The following is a 27,581-nucleotide window of genomic DNA, read 5'->3' as shown; positions in this document are numbered from 1 at the left end:
TTTCAAACTTAAAGCGCAGAAGATGGAAGTCTAATCCAATCTTTCATTTTGGATTTTTTTCATAGTGCCACGCCACAAACGAACATCTCCAAACTGGGCTTGAGGGTCAGGGCGTCAGCCGGCATAATCGGTTCCTCGCCCGGACACAGGGGCTCAGGGCTTGGCTTCAAAAGAAACCTGGAGGGTGGGGGGGTTGCGGGTGTGGAAGCCGAACTGAAGGGATGAGAACCCTTACACTATGCAGCAGCATCAAAAGAAGCCCTGGGAGGTGGTGGGTGTTTGCCAAGCCTCTGTGTCTGGACGAGAGAGCGATTCTGTCGGCCGACCCTCGGGCCCGGTGAGGAGAGGAGAGGAGAGGAGAGGTCGGTGGTGGGGTGGTACTTTGAAAAAAATCTAAAATTAAAGAATTGCATTAAACTTCGTTGCCCCAAATGTCCTCATTTGAATGCCTAGTTTCCCATTCTAAGCAAGCCTATTGTGCATGCCCAGACTTGGGTGTGGTCCATACTAGAACATCGACCTTGCGGGGAGAGAGAGAACAAAGAAGCTTGTCCGACTGTTTTGAGCTTCTTTCATAGGTACAATTTAATCATATGGGCAATACTGATAATGCCATACCTCGTGCAGGCCTTCTGCAGAGGAGACGATTGATTCGGTGTCATCGCATGAGGAATCTCAGAACATGTAGTATGATGCAGAAGGCCTTACCGTCGGGTATATCGAGACAGGAGTTCATACCTGCACCTTAGTGATGCAGACTGAGTGAGAAGGCTGCGTTTCCGCAAAGAAGTTGTAACCGAGATCTGTGAGTTAATAATAGCAGAGCTACAACCTAGAAGTGTCAGGAGGCCTGCTTTGTCAGTTGAAATAAAGGTTACAGCTGCACTTTCATTCCAAGCATCTGGATCATTCCAAGCCACAATTGGGAATGCGTGCGCCATTTCTCAACATGCAATACATATCTGCATTCGGCAAGTGACTGCTGCACTATATGCCCAGAGGAATTACTACATAAAGTTCCCCATGACCGCCCAGGCAATGCGTGAAAGGGCTGTGGGCTTATCCAGGATTGCTGGCTTCCCAAAGGTACAGGGCTGCATTGATTGTACCCACATCAAAGGTGAGCACCTTTGGAAGATTCCGAGATGTACACGAACAGAAAAGGCTTCCACTCTGTTAATGTGCAGCTCGTGTGTGACGACATGCATCACATCATGTCAGTTGATGCGAGATACCCTGAGAGCATCGATGATGCGTTCATCCTACGCGAGAGCGCTATATCTGCCATGTTTCAGCAGCAGCCAGTAGGGCATGGCTGCCTACTGGGAGACAAAGGGTACGGCCTCGCCACCTGGCTCATGACGCCCCTACGCGTAACCCGGACAGAAGCTGACCGGGAATTCAAAATGTCGCACATTGCGATGTACAGCATAATAGAGAGGACCATTGGCATATTGAAACAGCGTTTCCGATGCCTGGATTATTCCGGAAGCTACTTGCAATACTCCCCTGAGATTGTCAGTCAGTTTACTGTGGTGTGCTGCATGCTGCATAACTTAGACATCATGAGGCAGCAGCAGCTGGTAGTAGAAGAACCACCTGAGGTGACAGTTGCTGATGATGAGGAGGAAGATGCAAATGAGGAGGAGGAGGACGAGGGAGCCATGCAACTACCTGAATCCGAAGCAAAGCAGCGGAGTAGGGCGGGCCTCTTTAACGATTGCTCAAGCCTTGCGCCAGCAGCTCAACCGTGAATGCTTTGCTGCCTGAAGGCTCAGCAGCAACTATTTCAAATGGACCATGTTTACTGTTTGGACCCGTTCCGTAATGTTATGTTGTGTTAATGGAACAAATAATGGAAATGATTCAGTTATAATTTAAAATATATTTTATTCAAAAGTTTAACAAACACTTGTCTATACTGAACTTAACTTTAATAAAAAATAGTCTTGTGTCAATCTTTAAAGTTTTCAGTTAAGATCACTTACAAACTTTAAGATCACTTAAAAACTTTAAGATCACTTAAAACTTTTAAACTTGTAAATTTACATAACTTACAAAAAACTTTTAATTTGAGAATAGTTACAGTAGTAACAACAATAATAAGATGAACAACAAGAACATCATCATCATCATCATAGGCAGCCCCACGGAATCGAGGAAGACTTGCTTCACTCCTGAAGTAAGTTCTTTGGTGGCTAAACAGTCCAATACGAGAGCCACAGACTTTGTACAACAACAAGAGCATCAGCAAAGAAAGGTTGCAAACATCTTTCCTCCACCTATTCTAAGTCCGCCTGCTGCACTTGGTCTTGGTGACTCCATCCCTGCCCATAGGCGGTGGCGCAGCGTTTCTCGGGTTGGTACCAAGCTTATTCTTTCAAACATCTTGGGTAATGTGCACTACTTGATGGGGGGCACAGGCGGTAATGTAGAGGGCCCGTTTGGGCCTCTTCAGAGGCTCGACTGGGGATTGGAGTGTGAGTGACAGTTGATTCTGTCAATGGGTGCAGGGTCTGGGCGTGTTCCCTTGTTGAAGCAGCTAACTCCGACATTCCCTCCCTCATGTGCCCTGACAGTGTCTCAATTACCTCCAACATTTCTTCCATTATGTTCGCCGACAGTGTATCAACTACCTGCAACATTCCCTCCCTCATGTTCACTGACAGCGCATCAGCTGCCTGTGACATTCCTTCCGTCATGTTTGCCAACCATGTATCAACTACCTGCAACATTCCCTCCCTCATGTTCAGCGACAGCGTGTCAGCAGCCTGCGACATTCCCTCCCTCATGTTCACCAACAGTGTATCAGCTACCTGCAACATTCCCTCACTCATGTGCCCAGACAGTGTTCTCATTTCTCGTGAGAGTGTTGTTACTTCTGCCGATAGTCCCGATACCTCATCACCCACCCCACTGATGGTGTCCAGGAGTGATCGTGTAAGCTCAATTCTCTCCACACTCATTGCCATCATCTGAACCATATATGTTAGATACTGCACCTCAGGAGAGCACTATCGAGGTGTCCATTCCCTCCTCACCCTGGGTGTGCCTTGCTGCATCCCACTGAGACCCGCAGCCTCGGACGGTGGGGCCCTGGGAGTGCCTTGCTACACCACACTGGAATTCCCAGCCTCGGACTGTGAGAAGCCATGGAATGTCCCAACACTTGTACCACTCAGGAAAGGGCCTGGCAACTCAATGGGCAGCACCTGCACCTCCTCCAGAGTGAGTGCAACAGTGTGGGCTTCATCCATCACCTCCCCCTGACCCTCCCCCTCACCTTCATGCTTTTGTTCTGGAAGGTGGGATTGGAAGATGTTCTCCTCTTCAGGCTCGTCAGCGTCTGAATCTTCTTCTGCATTGGCTTCAGTCTCATCAAGGTTGGCCTCAAATTCTGCAAAATATAACAGAACAGACACATGGTTAGTAGCAAAGGATGGGGCAGGGTGGATGAGTCGACACACACAGCGCAGGCAGCAGGCTCATCTGAAGGATCACAATGAATGTTAGCACATTGCATCAACCGAAGCGTATCTGACGGAGACATCCCCATGAACCGAAGCATGGCTAGCCCGAGCAGTACTTAACATTTAGCAAATCCAGACTGTGGAATTTGCAGGACTTACCCTCTCCCTCAAGTGTGGGCCCAGATTGTGCAGTGGTGGTTGCTTTTCTCCAGGCAGGGCCCATCAAAGCAGCGACCCTCTCTTCCAAGGGTGTCAGTGGGTGCAGATTTGCCGGGCCTCCTCCTGTTCGAGTTCTTTCCCTTTTGTTGTGTGCCACCTTCCTCTGCAAAGATGAAAATATAACTTTTTAGAGAGGGTGTCTTTCTGCTGGGTGGGACATATACAGATGGTCACATTTACAATTGCAATTCCAGTGAATAAATGAAAATATTACTTACACTAACTACTTGACCAAGGTCCTGCCACTTCTTTTTGCACTGGCCTCCAGACCTCAGGGTGGTCACCATTGCACAGTAATCTTCTGCAAGTTAGTTCCAGAGTCTCTTCATTTCTTTTGGTGAAGCTTTTATGTGATCTCTGCTGGTATCCAGCTCATGCCATCTGCCCTCAATCATAGTAACTAGTGCCTCCACTTCATCCTGTAAGAAATTCTTGGTCCTTGTGTCGCGTTGCATCTTGTATTGCAGCTCCGATTTTTCCAATGAGGATTAAAGTTCTCACACACAATTGGCTCTTTAAAAATGGCCAAATGCAGACCGGGAGCTGTACTGGGCATGCTCATCCATCGGAGTCACATCAAAAACATGTTTTTTTCCCGCGCATGCGCTGAAGTAGGGGGTGGGGGGGGGGGCATCATTTTTTTCGGCATACACATTAGGCTCCACCCCCCAAAACTAAAGGACAGTTTGTGCAGTGCCAATTTCAAAAAATAGAACGGGAAAACTTGCTAATTATTTTTTTGAAGGCCAAAAAAAAACCGGTGTAACTCTTGCAACACGCCAAAAAATAGCACTGGGAAAATTGAGCCCCTTATCTCACATCATTCTCATATGTGAGAATCCGTATTCCTTCACTCGCTTTTATGTCCAGTGAATCTTGCTGTTAATTATTTTAGCCACTGGAATTATTCTATGCCTCCAGAGGATCTCGTTCTCATCTTTGATGCGTGTTAGAATATTACAGAATCTGATATTGTCTTGGGTTTAAGCTATTTTCCATTTACATTAGTAAATGTAAGCTATTAATATTAAATGAAAGACAAACCAGCAAATAACTAACGGCAATAATAGAAATCCTTCTGACTGGCTTCTTGAAAGTAAAATGATAAAAGATTGCAATATCAATGCTACATTATTGTTTTGTTCATGAAGTATTTCATACCACTGTGGGATCAGTGTTAGTCTGAACTATATCTCACCAAACTTATCGGGATTTCCTGGATTGACTTAAGCATTGACCACATTTGAAAATAATTGAACAAACCACACAGTTTCTGTCACTTTGAAGGTATCGCAGCTCCTCCCTCAAACAACTGACAAAACTTGAAACATTTCTATTGCGTTAAGCTTCGAGCAAGATTCTGAGTGTAGGAACATAGGAACAAATTCTTTTTTAGCTTTTGTTTTTTTTAAATCATTGTGGTTAGTAAGTGAATTAAAGGAGGTTCTACAAATCTAAACCAAGATAGAGCTGCTTCATTTTGGCACAGTGCAAATGTATAAACATTGGAGGAGTCTTGGCTGTGAGGCCTCCTTGGTAAATAATTGTCTGTAACACACAGTCAAGACTTACACATGAATGATTATTTATTGGCAAGGCATTAGAGGACATCTGCTGGCATTCAATCATACCTCAGTAAGGAACTAATGTCATTGGGCAGGGGAAAATTCGATGAGGAAAATAATCCTGAATTTATTTCTTTAGGAGCTGACTGTATTGCTGCCTGTTTCCAGCATTTCTGTAAGTGTTCCTGTTGTAACACGTTGGTCTTGAATTTGCGGTTGGAGGCTTCCCGTGGGCTGATGCCTCTGACCGCAAACATTTCTATGAAAGTAGCTGGTGGTCCCAAAGGCTTGGAGACTTCTGGTCCTGGGCTCTATGTGAAGGCCTGCTTAGAGGCCCACATATTCCAGGAGCGTATGTGCTTCGTACACATCCCTGTGATCATGTGGACCGACCCAATCAATCATAATGGGGGTATTCTCAGTGCTGGGACCCCAGCTCTTTACAATATACATCAACGATTTGGATGAAGGAATTGAATGTAATATCTCCAAATTTGCAGATGACACTAAACTGGATGGCGGTGTGAACTGTGAGGGGGACACTAGGAGGCTGCAGGGTGACTTTGACAGGTTAGGTGTGGGCAAATGCATGGCAGATGCAGTATAATGTGGATAAATGTGAGGTTATCCACTTTGGGGACAAAAACGCGAAGACAGAATATTATCTGAATGGCGGCAGGTTCGGAAAAGGGGAGGTGCAACGAGACCTGGGTGTCATGGTTCATCAGTCATTGAACGTTGGCATACAGGTACAGCAGGCGGTGAAGAAGGCAAATGGTATGTTGGCCTTCATAGCTAGGGGATTTGAGTATAGGAGCAGGGAGGTCTTACTGCAGTTGTACAGGGCCTTGGTGAGGCCTCACCTGGAATATTGTGTTCAGTTTTGGTCTCCTAATCTGAGGAAGGACGTTCTTGTTATTGAGGGAGTGCAGCGAAGGTTCACCAGACTGATTCCTGGGATGGCAGGACTGACATATGAGGAGAGACTGGATCAACTGGGCCTTTATACATTGGAGTTTAGAAGGATGAGAAGGGATCTTATAGAAACATATAAGATTCTGACGGGACGGGACGGGACAGGTTAGGTGCAGGTAGAATGTTCCCAATGTTGGGGAAGTCCAGAAGCGGGGGACGCAGTCTTAGGATAAGGGGTAGGCCAGTTAGGACTGAGATGAAGAGAAATTTCTTCACTCAGAGAGTTGTTAACCTATGGAATTCCCTGCCGCAGAGAGTTGTTGATGCCTGTTCATTGGATAGATTCAAGAGGGAGTTATATTATGGCCCTTATGGCTAAGGGGATCAAGGGGTATGGAGAGAAAGCAGGAAAAGGATACTGAGGGAATGATCAGCCATGATCTTATTGAATGGTGTTGCAGGGTTGAAGGGCCGAATGGCCTACTCCTGCACATATTTTCTATGTTTCTATGTTTCTATACTTACAGTGAGCTCTGTTTCTATGGAGTTGCCATAAGTATGAATGGGAATACCCTCAAAAACACACAAACACATTAAATAAATTTTAAAAACACGTTACATATTTATAATGAATTAAAATGCAATTAAATATTTTGTACAAATGTTTTTTAAAAACATTTTATATGTTTTAACAGGTTTAAAAATAAACTTACCTAATGAACAGGGTTTGTAATATATAAATGAGTGGTAACATTTTATTTTTCCGTTTTTTTAAATTCTTATGCTGGTAAAAGCAGGCCTTACACATGCTTTTACCAGACATATGAATGTCAAGGGCATTCGCTGGGCTGAAGTTGGGCAAATCGTCCAACTCTCCGTCCGCGGAGGCCCTTTTCCTCCAGAGGATTCTTGACAGATCGAAAGTTCTAGGTTTAGGTGCATGTGCAGTGCATACTTAAACCCGGAACTTGAGCAGCCCTGACAGACACAGCACACTTTGTATGTGCCTGTCGGGGCCATGAATTCAGTCCCAATATAATTTTTCCGTTTACATTAGTAGAGTTGTACTAAAAGACACCCGAATTGAGGGAGGGTAATGGAAGATGAAATCTGAAGACAGATCAGGAAGATTAGTAGGAAGAACAAAATTATTGCTCCAGAAGATTTTAATGACCCATGCATTGATTGGAATAGGGAGGGGAGTAAATGGAATTTTTAAAATGTGTGCCAGACTCCTTCCTCAAGCAGTATATCTGTAGTCAACAAGGAGAGAGGTGTTGCCAGATCTGGTTATGAGCAATGACATAGATTAGGTCGATGAGCTACACCCTTGGGCGTCGTGAATATGAAAAGGTTTCAGGCCCAAATTGAAAGGGAAAAAGTCACGACAAAATTAAAGTAACCTTTTAAAAACAAACTTACCTGTTTGTTGGCAGCCGAGATGAACATCTCCCTGCCCTTTTTGGTAGCACTACGCGGTTACCCCACAACAGGCAGTCTACCTGAATAGGCAGCTCGTCCTTTCGCCGCTGGAATGGCTTGATTAGCTCTTGCATTTCAACGGGGATGCTGGCCCAGCTCCCATGCAGTACACAGTTTTTTTACTAAGGACAGCAGAGGATCTTAGCTGGTCCAAGTCGTAATCTGGCGGGCCGTGACAGGTGATTTATCATTTTCAAATACTTCCATTACCACCAACAAGTCTGCAGGCTGCGCCATTTCCACCCCTGTGGTGGGCAATGGTAGCCGACTGAGAGCATCCGCACAGTTCTCGGTGCCTGGCCTGTGGCGGATGGTATAGTTATATGCTGATAGTGCGAGTGCCCACCTTTGTATGGGGCTGAGGCATTAGTATTTATCCCCTTGTTTTCAGCAACAGGGTATGAGGGGCTTGTGATCGGTTTCCAGCTCAAATTTGAGGCCAAATAGGTACTAGTGCATTTTCTTTACCCCGAACACACACGCTAATGCCTCTTTCTCAATCATACTGCAGGCTCTCTCGGCCTTAGACAAGCTCCTGGAGGCATAGGCGACAGGTTGCAACTTCCCCGCAACGTTAACTTGTTGGAATACACACCCGACTCGTACAACGATGCATCACATGCTAGCACAAGTCTTTTACAATACAAGCAGCTTGTTGTAGCATAAAATGTTTCTGGCTTTCTCAAAGGCAATTACTTGGTTTTTTCCCCATACCCAGTTCTCACCTTTACGCAATAATACATGTAGTGGGTGCTTAACCCTGATAGGAAGTTACAAAATAGTTGTGGAGTCCCAGGAACAACCGCAGCTCCGTGACGTACTGTGGCCTGGGCGCGTTCCTGATAGCCTCTGTCTTGGCGTCTGTGGACCAAATGCCGTCCGCCGTGATCTTTCTCCCCAAAAACTCCACTTCTATTGCCATGAAGATGCATTTTGACCTCTTCAGCCGCAGCCCTACGCGATCCCGTCACTGGAGGACCTCCTCCAGGTTTTGTAGGTGCTCGACGGTGTCCCGACCCATGACCAATATGTTGTCCTGAAAAACCACCGTTCGTGGTACCGACTTGAGTAGGCTCTCCATGTTTCTCTGGAAGATCGCTGCAGCCGACCGAATTTGAAACGGGTATCTGTTGTAGATGAACAGTCCCTTGTGCATGTTGATGCAGGTGAGGCCCTTCGAAGACTCCTCTAGCGTCATGTAGGCCAAAGTCAGGTCGAGCTTGGTGAACGTCTTGCCTCCTGCCAGCGTCGCAGGTATTAGTCCTGTAGCGAGAAACGATTGACAGTTACTTTATAATCACCGCCAATCCTGACCGTGCCATCACTTTTGAGTACTGGAACAATCGGGCTGGCCCACTCGCTGAATTCCACTGGGGAGATGATGCCCTCGCGTTGCAGCCTGTCCAGCTCGATTTCCACTCTCTCCCTCATCATGTGAGGTACCGCTCGCGCCTTGTGGTGAATGGGTCGTGCCTCTGGGACTAACTGGATCCACACCTTCACCCCAGAAAAGTTTCCAATGCTGGCTCAAAAAGGGAAGGTAATTTGTTAAGAACCTGGGTACATGAGGCCTCATCGACATGTGATAGCGCTCGGATGTCATCCCAGTTCCAGCGGATTTTGCCCAGCCAGCTCCTTCCAAGCAGTGTGGGGCCATCGCCCGGGACAATCCAGAGTGACAGTTTGTGCACCGTGCCCTCGTAGGTGACCTTGACCATGGCGCTGCTCAGGACAGTGATGAGCTCTTTGGTGTACGTTCTCAGTTTCGTGTGGATGGAGCTCAGGGCTGGTCTGAGTGCCTTGTTGCACCACAGTCTCTCAAACATCTTTTTACTCATGATGGATTGGCTAGCGCCAGTGTCCAGTTCCATGGCTACAGGTAAGCCATTCAATTTTAAATTTAGCATTATAGGTGGACATTTCTTCAAAAATGTGTGCACCCCGTGTACTTCAGCATCTGCCTCCTCTCTCTGAGGCTCGAAATTACTTTGATCCACCATGGACCGATCTTCCTCTGCCACGTGGTGTTTAGCAGGTTTTGCAGAGCTTGCAGCACATCTGCAAACAAATGTGAATTGCCTTACATTCATCCTTTGTTGTGGACTCTGAGTCATCTGGGTCATCTGAGGCCTGCTGGCAGTTGCAGACTCGTGGTTTCTTCCCTGTACATTTCTGCTCGCAAACACAGTTCCAGTTAATTTATGAACATTGTGTGCTTGTGTGCTGAGAGATTTGTTTGGTGTTATCACTGGTGGATATAAACGCCTGTGCTATCGCAATGGCCTTACTGAGGGTCGGTGTCTCTGCAGTCGAAAGTTTTCATAAGATGGTCTCGTGGTCAATGCCCAGTACAAAAAAGTCTCTGAGCATCTGCTCCAGGTAGCCATCAAACTCACATTGTCCTGCAAGTCGCCTTAGCTCGGCGACGTAGCTCGCCACTTCCTGACCTTCAGATCACTGGCACGTGTAGAACCGATACCTCGCCATCAGCACGCTCTCCCTCGGGTTAAGATGCTCCCAAACCAGTGTACACAGCTCCTCATACGACTTATCTGTGGGTTGCACCGGAGCCAGAAGGTTCTTCATGAGGCTGTAGTCGGTGCCCCGCAGACCGTGAGGAGGACCGCTCTCCTTTTTGCAGCGCTTCCTTCTCCGTCCAGCTCGTTGGCTACAAAGTACTGGTGTAGTAGTTCGACATCGGCTTCCCAGTCCTTACCCTCCGAGAACTTCTCCAGGATGCCCACAGTTTGCTGCATCTTTGCGTTGGATTCGTATACTCGTCGGCAGTTATTGTGTTCCTAACACAGATGAGACTGCACACAGGGAAGTTAAAGTAACAGTGACCTCAGTCTTTATTAAGACACTCCAGAATGAGAAACAGGCCTTAGGGGCCGGCTTATATACAATGCTCCCAAGGGATAATGGGATCCCTTGGGACTTCAGGGGATGCGCTCCCTGGTGGCGGAACATGGGAGTGCATGCTTTACAGACACACAACAAAGATGACGGCATATAAAAGTATATATGATATGGTAAAAGTAAGACAGAATATGAGAGCATAAAGAAAGAGTTAATGGGCTCAATTTTCCCCAGTTATCTGTACTGGTTTTTGCCATGCACCGTTTTTTTTTGAGTAAATTTAAATCTCCAAGTTTCCCTAAAATTTCTGCGCCAGCGTAATTCACAAGTAGGATTTTTTTAGGCTACGATTTTTTTTTACCTCATTGAGGATGTAACCTGCCACCCGCGTCAATTCTGGCCATTTAAGCAAGTTTGGCCAGCTCCGATTTACTATAATTTTTCTTTGGACGGCGTATGTGACCACTCTGGAAAAACCTACTGGGCAGTTAACAAAATCGACGCAGGTAAGAGAATCAACACAGCAGATGCAGTTCCACAGCTGGGGCAGCAGCAGCAGAGAGGGGAGACGGGGGGGAAGGCTTTTGGCCTGGGTTAGGATTGGCACCCGACACTGGGCACTGGCGGTGGGGGAAGGTGGGGGGGTGGAATAGACTTTTGGCTGAACACTTTAATAATTTAATGCTGGAATGCTGCTGCAGTGTGCAAGGCACTTGTGCAGGTTGCTGTGAGCTGGCCAGAATGTGTTGTATGTTTCACTTTCCAGCCTCAGCCCGCAGTGTGTCCCTCGTTACCTTGGCAACCCAATCTTTTTGGCGCAGATCTTCGGCTCCACCCTCAAAGCTAAAGGACAGGCAAGGCAGCGCCAGAATCAACAATTCAAACGGGGAAAGCTGGATGATTATTTTGGGGGGATGTAGTTTGGCCCCCAAAAAACGGGTGTAACCCTTCAAGAATGGCAAAAAACGGCTTTGGGGAAAATTGAGCCCTAAGAAAGGGTTAAAGAATGCAAGGAGAGTGTATGAGGAGAGAATCTCAAAAATTATTGGAAATAACAGTAGAGTCAGTAAAAAGAGAAATGTTAAATGTGAGGTGGGACTCCTGAGAGGAGAGAACAGTGAGTTAGTGGAGGATATGATGAAATTGGCAGGTAGACTTAACCACTACTTTGCTTCAGTGTTCACAAAAGAGGTTATTGAGGAAGAAGATAAATCCTGAATTGGTTAAAAGTGAGATGAGAGGCATTGTAATAAATGAAAAGAACGTGTTTGAGAAGTTATTGGGGGGAATATTGCAGTCCGAGGCTTCCTGGTGGTCCCGGTCCTTAACTTTCCAACATGGTCATCAGAAGTGGAGAGGACTTTAAATATCATAAGACGGTGGTGGCAAGCTGGGGTAACTGAGGAGGTTGACATGGATGCAGGACTGCTCTGACGGCATGGCAATAAAGTTTCCAAATGGGAATGGTTTTACACAGTGAGAAGCATGTGCCCCCAACCTAAATAGAAGGTACAATTCCAGGTTTACCAAAACTTCCAGCTGAAATCTATCAAAGGATGCAAACGTGGACCAACCTCTTTAGCTTTTACAGGGGGCCTCAGCTTCAGTCAAAGCCCACACACTTTTAGACTTGCTTCTATCCACATAGAAAACATGTTGTCGATGGGTAATATAAGTCGTATTTGCCTCTTCCCCCGCCCATCCTCCACCCCAACCCTGTAAAGCAAATCTCTGTGTCTGCTTTATTTCTCAGTTCCAAACTCTGCAAACTCATGACCACTTGTAAACGTTTAAGGAGGGGGAAATAAACACATTTTATTCCCACTGTCAGTCTTACTTGTTAATAACTGCTGCTATGTATCTTTGAAAAAATACATATATCTAGACAGCATTGTGTTCCATATCTTTGACATTACATTGCTGGTTGTCTGTGAATGATTCCACACACGAGGCCTGAAATTTACATCACAGAAATCCACGCATCCTCTCAACTAACAGGGCAGCTAGATGCAAGTGAATTCAAAATTAGCGTGATCCTATTTCATTAGGTGACATCATGAGCACACTTCATTGGTTTATTTACCCCTCAATATATTCAGGCACTGAGGCGAGATGGTCCCGATTCCCTATGGGCAACCTCATTTACACATGATAGTTCTCACTGCCTTCATACGGCCTTAGGGAAGATTGAGTTTCAAATTAAGCATCTCTGGGATGTTTACACATGACATTTCACTCCCAGCAAAGGATCTGAGCAGATCTACATTGCGTCACTCATCCGCCTGTAAGCAGCTCTCATGCTCACAATTAAGGATGCTTTTGCAGCAGAATAAGACTGTATCACTCAACTTTCTGATTAAAATTATTTCAGACAGTGCTCTGTGAATGAGAAAAAAAACTGCCTGTGCGAATGACTCACTGATAACATTGCAAGTTCTTTATTTCTACAATCCAGCCTGTGTTAGATTTTTTAAATTATATGCGACACTTAATTTCATGCTCTTACGCTGTTCTGTTTTCATTTGACTCCAGTTATCCAGGGTACAATGTCTGCTTTTGAAACATTATGGGGTGGAAATTTGGTCGTGCCTCTGTTGCAGCATTAACCCAGGCAGAGCGGTAAATTTTGTGCCGGCAAATTGATTGCGTCTGTAGCCACAAAATTCATCAGCATGGTCCGATGTTTGGAGCGGAGTGCTAACGGAGGCGTTGCACACCTCTTTTAGGGCACTAGGCTGACTGAGCTAGTGAAAATCCCGAGCTAAACAGCCAGCCTCGAAGCGCTCTAAGAGAGGCCTCCGGAGTTGGGGGGGGGGAAACCCACCAAAAACATTCCCAATACATAACTCATGCCACCACAACATAAATTGCAAAAAAAAAACAATCGCACTTACCCGAGGTCAACATTCCTTACCTCATTGCGGCCTCTACAGCTTGGAACGCCATCTTCCACAAGCGTTCCCAGCAGGGCGCTCTATGCAGCACTAACGGGTTGGGCGTGATCCAAATATCGAGCCGTTGTTGCAACCAGGACGTGCACACCGGCTCACCACTTCTGGGCGGTAATGCTCCACTCCCCCTCAAAACTGGCACCAAATGTCCTGGTGGACCGCTGGAAGCTGGCCGACCACCCGGAAGTGCTTACCGCCGCCATTGCCAGCCCTCCGAGGCACTAACAGGGGCAACAGAAGACCAAAAATCCAGCCCATAGATTTTTCCCAGATAACACCATTTACAGAGTCCCAGAGCATATCTGGGTCTGGTCTTGAGGGAGGCTACAATCCTGTTCCGTCCATGATCATTTTTGTCTGTGAATTTAAGTGACAGCTATGAAAGCTGACGAGGAACCTAAGATATATGTTATAACATAATGCAATACAATAGGAGAAAGACTACCTCTTCGCATTTGATCTCTTCAAAGGAGGGACTAGATCTGAGCTTAGCATTGAAGATGTTGTTTGTATTTATTTTTGTAAGAAAGGAAGAAAGAACTAACTTACATTTACATAGTGTCTTTCATAACCTCAGGATGTCCCCAAGGCACTTTATAGAAAACAAAGTACTTTTTGAAGCGCAGTCAAAATTCAGTAACATTTACACTTGAGTGTAAAATATAAGAGCAGTGTAACCATTCTGGATTCATTGGCTTTATTTTTAATACGTTGTTCCATTTTTGAACTCCTTGTTTCAATTTTATGTCATAAATTCACATAACACTTATTATTGCCAGTGCTCTCTTGTCGGAAAGGAAAAATGTCAAAGCAAGTTCCATAAGTTCATATAATTACATGGGTCATTTCCTGACATTGTACTGCTGCTGAGGAGCTTTTCCCATCAGCATTGCATGCCGGAAATTCAGACGCACTATTTTCTGACCACTCATATTAATAGCCGGAAAATTGTGTACTTTGTGAGCCAAAGTTTCTACTATCCACAGTCAATGGACGAGGCTCCTCACCAGAGGGACAAAGGTTGAAAATTGCTCCATTGGCTTATGCCTAACACAAAAGAAGATGGTTGTGGTGGTTGGAGGTCAATCATCACAGGCCCAAGTTTTTCACGGCAGTGTCCGAGGCCCAACCACCTTCATCAATGGCCTTCCCTCCATCATAAGATCAGAAGTGGGGATGTTCGCTGATGACTGCAAAGTGTTCAGCACCAATCACAATTCCTCAGATAATGAAGCAGTCCATGCCCGCATGCAGCAAGATCTGGACGACATTCAGGTTTGGGCTAATAAGTGGTAAGTAACATTCGAACCATACAAGTGCCAGGCAATGACTATCTCCAACATGCAAGTGTCTAACTACCGCCCCTTGGTATTCAGTGGCGTTATCATCACCAAATCCCCCTCTATCAACATCTTGGGGGTCACTGTTGACCAGAAACTTAACTGGACCAGCCACATAAATACTGTGGCAACAAGAGCAGGTCAGAGATTGGGTATTCTGTGGCAAATGTCTCACCTCCTGATTCCCCAAAGCCTTTCCACCTTTCCAAGGTACAAGTCAAGAGTCTGATGGAATACTCTCCACTTGCCTGGTTAAGTGTAGCTGCAACAACACTGAAGAAGCTCGACACTATCCAAGACAAATCAGCCCGCTTGACTGGCACCCCATCTATCACCTTAAACATTCACTCCCTCCACCACTGGCGCACCATGGTTGCAGTTTGTACCATCTACAAGATGCACTGCAGCAATTCATCAAGGCTTCTCCGGCAGCACCTCCCAAACCAGAAAACCTCCACCAGCTAGAAGGCCAAGGGCAGCAGGCGTATGGGAATACCACCACCTCCACGTTCCCCTCCAAAGTCACACGCCATCCTGAATTGGAATTATATCACTGCTCCTTCATTGTCGCTGAGGCAAAATCCTGGAGCTCCTTCCCTAACAGCTCTGTGGGAGTAACTTCACCACACAGACTGCAGCGATTCAAGAAGGCGGCACACCACCATTTCTCAATTTCAGTTATGGATGGGCAATAAATGTTGGTCTTGCCAGTGATGCCCACATCCCATGAATGAATTAAAAAAAACATGCTTATTTAAAATTTTAAAATATATTTCTAAAATTGTCATTTCTTTTTGATCAATTCAAACTGCTCATTGTGATGTCACTGGGAAGTATTTGTCGCAATAGCAGAGATTTAAAAAAAAATTCATTCAATCTCTGGCATGTTCAGTGCTGGGCTTGTTCTACAGAGAATGTTTCTACTTTAAAAAAATTTTCACTGCAAACTGTAGAGGCTCAAGGCTGTGGCTCAGTGGGTAGCACACTCACCTCTGAGTCAGAAGGTTGTGGGTTCAATTCCCGCTCCAGCAACGTGAGCACATAAATCTAGGCTGACACTCCAGCGCATTGCTGATGGAGTGCTGCACTGTCTAAGGTGCCGTCTTTCGGATGAGATGTTAAGCTGAGGCCCTGTCTGCTCTTTCAGGTGGACGTCAAAGTTCCCATGGCACTATCTCGAAGAAGAACAGCAAAGTTATCCTCGGTGTCCTAGCCAATATTTATCCCTCAATCAACATAAAAAAACAGATTATCTGGTCATTATCACATTGCTGTTTGTGGGAGCTTGCTGTGTACAAATTGGCTGCCGAGTTTCCCACATTACGACAGTTACTATACTCCAAAAGTATTTCATTGGCTGTAAAGCACTTTGAGAAGTCCAGTGGTTGTGAAAGGTGCTCTATAAATGCCAATCTGTCTTTCTTGTTTTTAAACTTGAGTTTGCGTTGAAAAAAGAAATGGATCAAGTCTTTACAAAAAATTTATTTATTGTGTAAGTGAAACACGAGATGAATTGGTTTATTTATGGATTTTAATTCTACTCGCTCAGCAGAAACCTGGCTGGTGGGCAATTAAAATCACCCTGGCTCTTACCAAAAGCCGCCATGGTCGCAACATTTGCAATTTTAACCTGCTCTCCTGAGCAGGCAGCATAGTTCTTCTTTACATATGCATGTTGTGACCCAATGATATCATTGAAACCCAAATGTAATTTTATGTCTCGCAGTGCGGGGAGTGTCATGAATCCACAAAGTTTGTGCCCACCTGTTTGAAAGAATCGACTGGTATCATGTCAAACATGCTTGGTGACAACACTGTCTTATTAAGCTGGTCTTGGGGTAATCCACGGTTTTGCTCCTGTTTATTGGAAATTGAGCTGTATTTTCGGTCTTGCAAAGATCTGCATATTGGTACAGAATCATATTAAAATGCTTCAGCCTATGTGGCCAAGGCTGCAGACAATGATCCAAAAATAATGTGCCACTCCTGATTTTCCCTGATTTCTAGACCTCCAGTTGTCTAGTTTATGCCAGTTCCATAGGATCAGCATTACCACATTTTGCCCTCAAGATATGGAATTCCTCGCCCAGCCCAATTGCCCATTCGGCTCCATTCCCACAGTTCAATTCTGCCACCTACGCAAACACAATCTCTTCCACTGTTTATTTTTTTGTTGCCTTCTCTGTCTTAATCTACTGAGTGATATGGATTTCATGAAGCTTCAGCAAAAATACTTGCCAATCTGCAATTAGCTTCATGTTTTTTTTCTATATACCTGCTTTATATTTTGCATCTTCTAGCAATAACATCAACAACATTTGTATTTATATAGCACCTCTAACAGAGTAAAATATCCCAAGGTGCTTCACAGGAGCATTATTTTTAAAAATTGGCCACTGAGTCAAATATCCGTAAAATTTTTAACATTATTTGTGTCTTCAAACAGCTGATTTATGCAAGGGGTTATTTTGTCCTTCAATTCTTCCCCCCACCCCTCTTCTAATGGTATATTTAGTTTTTTTGGCAGGTTTTATCTTGTGAAATGACCAGACAAATCATAATTGTTACTCAATTCTTAAAAAAAAGGTTTTGTCAAAAATAAGTATTTATCCTAGAATGCATGCTACTATTCGTATTAAATGTGTTCAGGTGTGTTTTCTCACCTTCTCATCAACATGTTGATCAGTATTACATAGAAACCTAGAAACATAGAAAATAGATGCAGGAGTAGGCCATTTGGCCCTTCGAGCCTGCACCACCATTCAATATGTCATCATCAGAATCGACCCCACGCCCGGGCACAGGGGCTCGGAGCTTGGATGGAAAACAAGCCCGGGGGGAGGGGGTGGGGGACGGAGGTGGCGATCGGAAGGCTTCTGCCCTAGGCACAAGACTGCAATGAGTTTGGGCAGGGGAAGTAGAAAGGGAGAAGTCACAAGACCGCAATGAGTTGGAAGGCGGGGGAGAGAGCAGTCCATCCACACAGACCTTGGGGGAGAGAGAACAACGAACCTATCCTGACTGCTGTGTTAATAATGGAACAAATAATGACAATGATTCAGATTTAATGTAAAATATATTTTATTCAAAAGTTTAACAAACAGTTCTTTGTACTTAACTTAACTTTAACAAAAATTATTCTTGTATCAAACTTTAAAGGTTTCAGTTATGATCACTTACAAACTTTAAGATCACTTACAAACTCTAAGATCACTTAAAATTTTTAACTTATAAATTTACATAACTTACAAAAGTCTTTTAAGTTGAGAACAATAGTTACAACAGTATCAGTAATAACAAAAACACCAACAACAGCAGCAGCAGCAAATAAAGGCTGCACCCATCTCTCCTCCACCTTATTCTAAGACTGCCTGCCGTGCTTGTTCTTGGTGACTCCACCACCCCTGCCCGCAGGAGATGGTGCAGTGTTTCTGAAGTTGGTACCAAGCTTATTTTTCCTCAGATCTCGGGTAGTGCGCACCTGCTGAAGGTGTGGGAGGTGGTAGAGGCGGCAATGTGGAAGGCTCGGCTTAATTTGTACTTAATTTAACTTTAATAAAAAATATTCTTGTATCAAAATTTTAAGTTTTCAGTTAAGATCACATGCAAACTTTAAGATCATTTATTAACTTTAAGATCACTTACTAACTTTAAACTTGTAAATTTACATAACTTACAAAAAACTCTTCAGAGGCTGGTGTGGGGATTGGAGTGGGAGTGGCAGTTGATTTTGTCAATGGGTGCTGGGTCTGGACGTGTTCCCTTATTGCAGCAGCTAACTCCAACATGCCCTCCCGCATGCAAATTGACAGTGTCTCAATGACCACCAACATTCCTTCCCTCATGTTGAGCAAAAGTGTCTCAACTGCCAGCAACATTCTCTCCCTCATGTCACTGACAGCGCATCAGCTACCTGTGCCATTCCCTCCCTCATGTTCACTGACATGGTTTCAGCTGACTGAGATATTCCCTCACTCATGGACAGCGTTCCCACTTCTCGTGAGAGTGTTGTTACTTCTCCTGACAATCCCGATATCTCATCACCCACCCCACTGATGGTGTCCAGGAGTGATCACATAAGGTCAATGCTCACCACACTCATTGACATCATGAGTGTGAGCATGGTTGTGCTCTCCCTCTCCTCCTCACCCTGGGTGTGGCTCGCAGCATCCCCAGTGGTACCCGCAGCCTCGGACGGTGGGGCCCTGGATGTGCCTGGCTACATCCCACTGGGACCAGCAGTCTCTGACAGTGGGGCCCAGTGTGTCCTTGATGCACCACACTGGAATCCCCAGCCGCAGATGGTGGGAAACCATGGAAACATAGAAACATTGAAACATAGAAAATAGGTGCAGGAGTAGGCCATTCGGCCCTTCGAGCCTGCACCACCATTCAATAAGATCATGGCTGATCATTCACCTCAGTACCCCTTTCCTGCTTTCTCTCCATATTTCTTGATCCCTTTATCCGTAATGGCCGTATCAAACTCCCTCTTGAATATATCCAATGAACTGGCATCAACAACTCTCTGCGGTAGGGAATTCCACAGGTTAACAACTCTCTGAGTGAAGAAGTTTCTCCTCATCTCAGTCATAAATGGCTTACCCCTTATCCTTAGACTGTGTCCTCTGGTTCTGGACTTCCCCAACATCGGGAACATTCTTCCTGCATCTAATCTGTCCAGTCCCGTCAGAATTTTATATATTTCTGAGATCCCCTCTCATCCTTCTAAACTCCAGTGAATACAGGCCCAGTCGATCCAGTCTCTCCTCATATGTCAGTGTTGCCATCCCGGGAATCAGTCTGGTGAACCTTCAATAGCAAGAAAGTCCTTCCTCAGATTAGGAGACCAAATTGAACATAATATTCCAGGTGAGGCCTCACCAAGGCCCTGCACAACTGCAGTAAGACCTCCCTGCTCTTATACTCAAATCCCCTAGCTATGAAGGCCAACATACCATTTCCCTTCTTCACTGCCTGCTGTACCTGCATGCCAACTTTCAATGACTGATGTACTATGACACCCAGGTCTCGTTGCACCTCCCCTTTTCCTAATCTGCTATAATATTCTGCCTTCATGTTTTTGCCCCCAAAGTGGATAACCTCACATTTATCCACATTATACTGCATCTGCCATGCATTTGCACACTCACCTAACCTGTCCAAGTCACCTCTTAGCGTCCTTCTCACAGCTCACACTGCTACCCAGCTTAGTGTCATCTGCAAACTTGGAGATATTACACTCAATTCCTTCATCTAAATCAGGGTATTAAGAGAAGTAGCGGCAGGGATAGTGGATGCATTGGTTGTCATTTACCAAAATTCCCTGGATTCTGGGGAGGCGCAGCAGATTGGAAAACTGCATTTAAAAAAGGAGGCAGACAAAAAGCAGGAAACTATAGAGCAGTTAGCCTCACCTCTGAGGTTGGGAAGATGTTGCAGTCCATTATTAAAGAAGCAGTAGCAGGACATTTGGAAAAGCAAAATTCACTCAGGCAGAGTCAGCATGGATTTATGAAGGGGAAATCATGTTTGACAAATTTGCTAGAATTCTTTGAGGATGTAACGAACAGGGTGGATAAACAGAAACCAGTGGATGTGCTGTATTTGGACTTCCAGAAGGAATTTGACAACGTGCTACATAAAAGGTTACTGCACAAGATAAAAGTTCATGGGGTTGGGGGTAATATATTAGCATGGATAGAGGATTGGCTAACTAACAGAAAACAGAGAGTTGGGATAAATGGGTAATTTTCGGTTTGGCAATTAGTAACCAGTGGGGTGCCGCAGGGATCAGTGCTGGGACCCCAACTATTTACAATCTATATTAACGACTTGGAGGAAGGGACCGAGTCTAACGTAGCCAAGTTTGCCGATGATACAAAGATGGGAGGAAAAGCAATGTGTGAGGAGAACACAAAAAATCTGCAAAAGAACATAGACAGGCTAAGTGAGTGGGCAAAAATTTGGCAGATCGAGTATAATGTTGGAAAGTGTGCGGTCATGCACTTTGGCAGAAAAAAATCAAAGAGCAAGTTATTATTTAAATGGAGAAAGATAGCAAAGTGCTACAGTACAGCGGGACCTGGAGATACTTGTGCACATGAAACATAAAAGGTTAATATGCAGGTACAGCAAGTGATCTCGAAGGCCAATGGAATCTTGGCTTTTATTGCAAAGGGAATGGAGTATAAAAACAAGGAAGTCTTGCTACAGTTGTACAGGATATTGGTGAGGCCACACCTGGAATACTGCGTGCAGTTTTGGTTTCCATATTTACGAAAGGATATACTTGCTTTGGAGACAGTTCAGAGAATGTACACAATGTTTATTCCAAAGATGAGGGGGTTGACTTATGAGACAAGGTTGAGTAGGTTGGGCCTCTACTCATTGGAATTCAGAAGAATGAGAGGTGATCTTATCGAAACGTATAAGATTATGAGGGGGCTTGACTGGGTGGATGAAGAGAGGATGTTTCCACTGATGGGAGAGGCTAGAACTAGAGGCCATAATCTTAGAATAAGGGACCGCCCATTTAAAACTGAGATGAGGAGAAATTTCTTCTCTCAGAGGGTTGTAAATCTGTGGAATTTGCTGCCTCAGAGAGCTGTGGAAGCTGGGACAGTGAATAAATTTCAATGAAATAGACAGTTTCTTAAACGATAAGGGAAGAAGGGGTTATGGAGAGTGAGCAGGGCAGTGGACCTGAGTCCATGATCGGATCAGCCATGATCTTATTGAAGGGGGCCATATGTCCTACTCTGCTCCTACTTCTTATGTTCTTATGTCCCACCAACACCCAAACCACTAGTCAGGGAAGGGGCTAGCACCTCAATAGGCGGCACCTACACATCCTCAAAAGTGAGTATAACAGTGGGGGCTTCATCCATCCCCTCACCCTCCCCTTCACCCCCTGCTCTTGGTCTGGAAGATGGGATTGGAAGATGTTCTCCTCTTCAGGCTCATTCTTGTCTGAATCTTCTTCTGCATCGTCAGGGTTTGCCTCAAGTTCTGCAAAATATAACAGAACAGACAAATGGTTAGCAGCAGAGGAGTGGGCAGGGTGGATGAGTAGGCTCACACAGCACAGGCAGCAGGCTCATTTGAAGGACCACAATGAATGATAGCACATTTCATCAACCGAAGCGTAGCTGACAGAGACATCCCCATGAACCGAAGCATGGCTAGCCCGTGCAGTACTTAACATTTAGCAAAGCCAGACTGTGGAATTTGCAGGACTTACCCTCTCCCTCGAGTGTGGGCCCAGCTTGTGCAGTGGTGGTTGCTTTTCTCCAGGCAGGACCATCAAAACAGGGACCCTCTCTTCCAAGGGTGTCAGTGGGTGCAGATTTGCCGGGCCTCCTCGTGTTTGAGTTCTTTCCCTTTTGTTAGATGCCACTTTCCTCTGCAAAGATGAAAATACAACTTTTTAGAGAGGGCATCTTTCTGCTGGGTGGGATATATACAGCTGATCACATTTACATTAAAATTGTAATTGCATTGAATAAATGAAAATATTACTTACACTCACTACTTGACCAAGGTCCTGCCATTTCGTTTTGCAATGGCCACCAGATCTCGGGCTGGTCACCATTGCACAGCAATCCTCTGCAACTTGGTTCCAGCGTTTCTTCATTTCTTTGGGCAAAACTTTTGTGTGACCTCTGCTGGTGTCCAGCTCTTACCATTTGGCCACAATCACAGTAACTAGTGTCTCCACTTCATTCTGTAAGAAATTCATGGTCCTTGCACTGCGTTGCATCTTGTATTGCAGCTCCGATTTTTCCAATGTTCACACACAGCATTAAAATTTCTCACACACGCAACTGGCTCTTCAAAAATGGACGATTGCAGACCGGGAGCTGTACTGCGCATGCACACCCATGGGAATAACGTCAAAAATGTCCTTTTTTCCCCATGCATGTGCAGAAGATGCGGCATCGTTTTTTCAGTGCAGATAGCAGGCTCCATCCCCCGACGTGATTGGACAGGCTGCATGGCGCCAAATTTGAAAAATACTGCGGGGAAACTTGGCACAAATATTTTTGGAGTATTTCTGGTTTGGGCTGGGTGCTCTTTGCCTTTCCGTCATTGTTCATAGGTTTATATGTAATTTTTAGGGCTGCTGACCAAGGGCCTTGCGGCTCCTTGTCGGCCGGCGCAGACACGATGGGCCGAAATTGCCTCCTTCTGCGCTGTAAATTTCTATGGTTCTAAAAATGGGCATAACACTGACAACACGCCAAAAAACAGCTTTGGGCAAAATTGAGCCTACTGTTTTGCCCTTTCAGAAAAGTCATCGCTGTACGAGAAAGTTGCTCAAGTCAGGATTAGTCAGAGAATCGGCTTTTTAACCCTATCAACTGAGCAAAGTGTTTTCATTAAAACCAGATTGCTGGTCAGGAGAAAAGGGTTACAGACCACCTATTTCCAAATGTCAGTTAAACAGGCAGCTGACCACTTAGTAAATGTCTGTTTTCACGGCGCAACTTATCCTTGTTAGTGCGCTGAAATATGTGCAAGATTATTTGCTGTAAATTTTTTGCCTTTATTTTCTGCGTTTCCCAAAAGTAAGTGTACAAGTAATTAAGTCAGTATGTGTTCCTTAATTCTGAGGTAACGTGATACCAATCTACTCAAAAGAACTGTGCTTTGATTCTGCCAGATTGCTAGTTGTCATGCAATGTTTTTCTAACTGTAAAAATGTGACTATACTAAGCAACACAGGAGGGCATAAAAGAAAATTGGATGTTACCAATTTCAAAGATGATGGGTGCTGTTTGTCTTTCATGTTAATTGTGACTTGGAAATACATATGACGTGAGATGGATTATTGATTCCTGTCGGGGATTAGATGTACATTTTATAATCTATGTTGCCCTTTAGCTGTGATGTTGCATTACAGGAAATGAGATGGTGACTCACTTACTGAGTGGAGTTTTAATGCTTTTGCCACCCACTTATTGTGATTGTTTTGCAGGCCTTCAAGACTGCGCTAATGAGCTCCTATTGGTGCTTGGGGAAGGGTGATGTCATTGATGACTGGTGCAGATGTGACTTGAGTGCATTTGATGAGGATGGACTCCCAAGCTGCAGCCCGTTACCTCAGCCTGTGTACGTATCCTAATCACATTTGTAATCACCTTTTGAATAAGGATTTACAGATACCTGATGTTGCAAATCCTTGTGACTATAAAGTTTCATAAGATACCACCACAGTCTGAGCTCTTTGGTACAGTTGTAGCAAACTTTGGAACACAAATGAGCCAGCAGGATCAAGTGTAACATTGATTTAAGTGCATATTTAATGATGTAACCCTGGTATTTTTAGCAATGTCCTTTGATTCCCAATACCTTGCTGAGTGTATTCTTTGTTCTTCACCATGACCGTAAGTTGAGGTGTTCGCGGGAAAGGGCATTTTTATTTATTTAATCTTAAATCAGAATTTGTTTTTACTCTTCATGCTTTTGTTATTAACACTCTGAGGTACAGAGGCAAAGTCTTAATTAGAATACATTTTCTTTTTAAATGTCTCAAAATGATGCTCAAAAAAAATCTGATTTTCTTGGACGGAACCCTGCTCTCATCAAGATATTCTGAACCACAACTTCTGTAATGCAGCACTTGTATAAACTCAAGTCGCTGAGAACAGCCAGACTCAAACCTGAAGACCATCAAAGGTCACTTAATTGTGTTATCGTTATACATCACTGTGGATGTATCTCTGAGCATAAATATTGTATGTGACCTAGTCCAGACCAAATGCCAGTCAATATCAATGGAATACTGGATTTCAGAGACTAGTTTATAATAAGGACAGATGATAATTTGGGATACTTCAGCTTCAAGTCACCACATCCAGCCTGACCCCGTTAATCCCTATTTACCTGTTCATCAGTCTCGGCCGAACATATTTCATTTTCTTGACTTTCGACCTGATGTTCTTGATTTATTCACTCTTCTTCTGCCCTTGATCAAATAATATCCTGGAAGCATGGTTGCTGACAGAAGGTAAAAGGCAGATGATGAAGATAGGGATACAAGGAACAGTACAAAGGATGTAATAGGAAACAGTGCAAATTTGATGTGTATATGAGGTGAAGAACAGAAAGGAAGATAAATTATATAAGATGATGCAGAAAGGGTGTCAGGAAAGGAAAAGTGAAGAACCAGGTAGTAAAGGGGAAGGAAAGATACAAGGATAGATGGGGCAAGGATACAGAAAAACAAATACATGAAAATAAAACAAAGAAATAAAACCGAAGTGTCATTGCATTGAAACATCTGAAAGCACTTTATAATGAATTTCTATTTAATGGGCTGTTGTTTTGAACACAAAGGTGAGCAGCTATTCTGTGCCAGCAATGTCTCACAAACACATTGGTTCAGGGAGCAATGTGGGCAGGACATCAGAGAATTCCTTGCTCTTTTTCGTCTAGTGTCATGGGAGGGAAGAACCAAAGCAAAATAAAGAATTGACGTTGATCAACTCCTTGGATGTTCCTGGCATTTCCTGAACATTTTACTTTCGCCTGCTGAAAGTCTGAAATGTTGCACCCTCCTGAAAGTGTTGGCTGAAGCTGATGTCTTCGGTCAGAGAAAGAGCAAAGCCTCTTTTGCGTTCTTGAAGCCTTTTGTTTAACCACCGCCTGTGTGGCTGATGGATAAAATACATTAACTTGATCTTCCTTCTCCATTTTTCTGAAGTGCAATTTTATTTTTAAACTGCTGATTTTATCTCATCTACTGCGGAATTTTATGTATGTTCCAGTTGAGCTATGAGCCTTCCTTTCAGTGAGTTGCAAAGATATAGGCACGCATGATCCATCCAATTCACCACTGTTATATCATAAGCAAACATATTTGTAGCTTTTGTTTAATGGTGCACACTATGTAAAAGCACAGAAGGGGCAAAATTCCTCTTCCAAGAATTTTAACCAAAAAAGTAATGTTCGGGAAAAAATGGTGAAACCCGGTTTTGCTCACTTTGATTTTATTTTTAAGTAAAATTATTGACAGGATGAATTCATCCCTTTGTTTTGTGTGATGAATTAATCTGTCCACTTACCATATTTCTTGAATGACTAATCAACCTCACATGGCATTGATAGAAATCAAGACCAAGTGTCGTCTTAAGGTGAAATGGAGTTATGAGAGGAGGATAGTTAGACCAGGGCACATAGATGTAATTCAGTCTGTCTTTCAAAGTCATACATTCAGCCCTTAGTTTTATATAATGCTTATTGTATATGATTTTCTATAATTTATTCAGAGCTAAATAGTAAAGATTATGGGAGTTTGGGAAGCAGAGAAATAGAGTTGGTTGGAGCATAGGGGCTTCTCTGAAGTACAGGTTGGGACATGCAAGACTGAACTGGTGCAGCCTCTCCACTGTTAGCAGGGAGTAATCACAATATGATAAGTTTATATTGGCAGCCGCAGTATAAATGTAGACATTGCAATTTGTAATAGAATAAGATCGCAAGATAATTACAACAACAACAACTTTTATTGATATAGCGCCTTTAACGTGGTAAAATGTCCCAAGGTGCTTTGCAGCAATGTTATAAGACAAAACTACGAAATTTGACACCGAGCCACACAAGAAGAAATTGCAGCAGATGACCAAAAGCTTGGTCAAAGAGAGAGGTTTTAAGGAACGTCTTTAAATAGGTAGAAAGGTGGAGAGCTTTAGGGAGGGAGTTACTCCTTTGGGGCCCAGGCAGCTGAAGGCATGGCCACCGAAGGTTGAGCAGTTATAATCAGGAATGCTCAAGAGGGCAGAATTTGAGGAGCGCAGACATCTCATGGGGTTGTGAGGCTGAAAGAAATTACAGAGGCCGTGGAGGGATTTGTAAACAAGGATGAGAATTTTGAAATTGAGACGTTGCTTAATTACAGAGAAGGCCATTCGTCCGATCTTAACTCATCCATCCAGAGAGGCCTAACTTTCACTTATTGTAGCATCCAATCATTTCTTAAGTGATTCCAGGATTTACCTCCACAACTCTATCTGGAAGTTTATTCCACAAGTTGACCATTCTTTTTACACCAAAAAAAAATCGATACCAGTCCTAAAATTACCTTTTATTAATTTGAACCTGTATTTCCTAGTTTGACTCCACAGTTTAATTTGAAGTATTATTAAACATCTCTTGAAAACATAAGTCTCTCCAGTCTTTCCTCATAACTCAGACCCAATAACGCTAAGATCATCCTTACATAAGAACATAAGAAATAGGAAGAGGAGAAGGCCATATGGCCCCTCGAGCCTGCTCCGCCTTTCAATAAGATCATGGCTGATCTGATCATGGACTTGGCTCCACTTCCCTGCCCGCTCTCCATAACCCCTTATCCCCTTATCGTTTAAGAAACTGTCTATTTCTGTCTTAAATTTATTCAATGTCCCAGCTTCCACAGCTCTCTGAGGCAGCGAATTCCACAGAATTACAACATTCTGAGAGAAGAAATTTCTCCGCATCTCTGTTTCAAATGGGCGGCCCCTTATTCTAAGATCATGCCCTCTAGTTCTAGACTCCCCATCAGTGGAAACATGCTCTCTGCATCCACCTTGTCAAGACCCTTCATAATCTTATACATTTCAATAAGATCACCTCTCATTCTACTGAATTCCAATGAGTAGAGGCCCAACCTACTCAACCTTTCCTCATAAGTCAACCCCCTCATCCCCGGAATCAACCCAGTGAACCTTCTCTGAACTGCCTTCAAAGCAAGTATATCCTTTTATTGGATGCATTGGTGATCATTTTCCAACAGTC

At 44.2% G+C, this 27,581-nt stretch overlaps 1 protein-coding gene across 2 annotated transcripts in view; it reads left to right on the top strand.

The window, feature by feature from the left end:
* Positions 1 to 27,581, top strand: part of LOC139232516 (astrotactin-2) — a 1,052,969-nt gene that overhangs the window by 441,824 nt on the left and 583,564 nt on the right. For both annotated transcript variants that reach the window (XM_070862850.1, XM_070862851.1), the window contains exon 9: positions 23,782 to 23,915. In XM_070862850.1, coding sequence (XP_070718951.1) covers positions 23,782 to 23,915 — 134 coding nt within the window. The remainder of the gene's footprint in view (positions 1 to 23,781; positions 23,916 to 27,581) is intronic.

The sequence above is a fragment of the Pristiophorus japonicus genome, chromosome 20 (assembly GCF_044704955.1).
Source record: "Pristiophorus japonicus isolate sPriJap1 chromosome 20, sPriJap1.hap1, whole genome shotgun sequence".
In the NCBI taxonomy this organism is placed as follows: domain Eukaryota; kingdom Metazoa; phylum Chordata; class Chondrichthyes; family Pristiophoridae; genus Pristiophorus; species Pristiophorus japonicus.
This window is presented reverse-complemented; position numbering and strand designations above follow the sequence as displayed.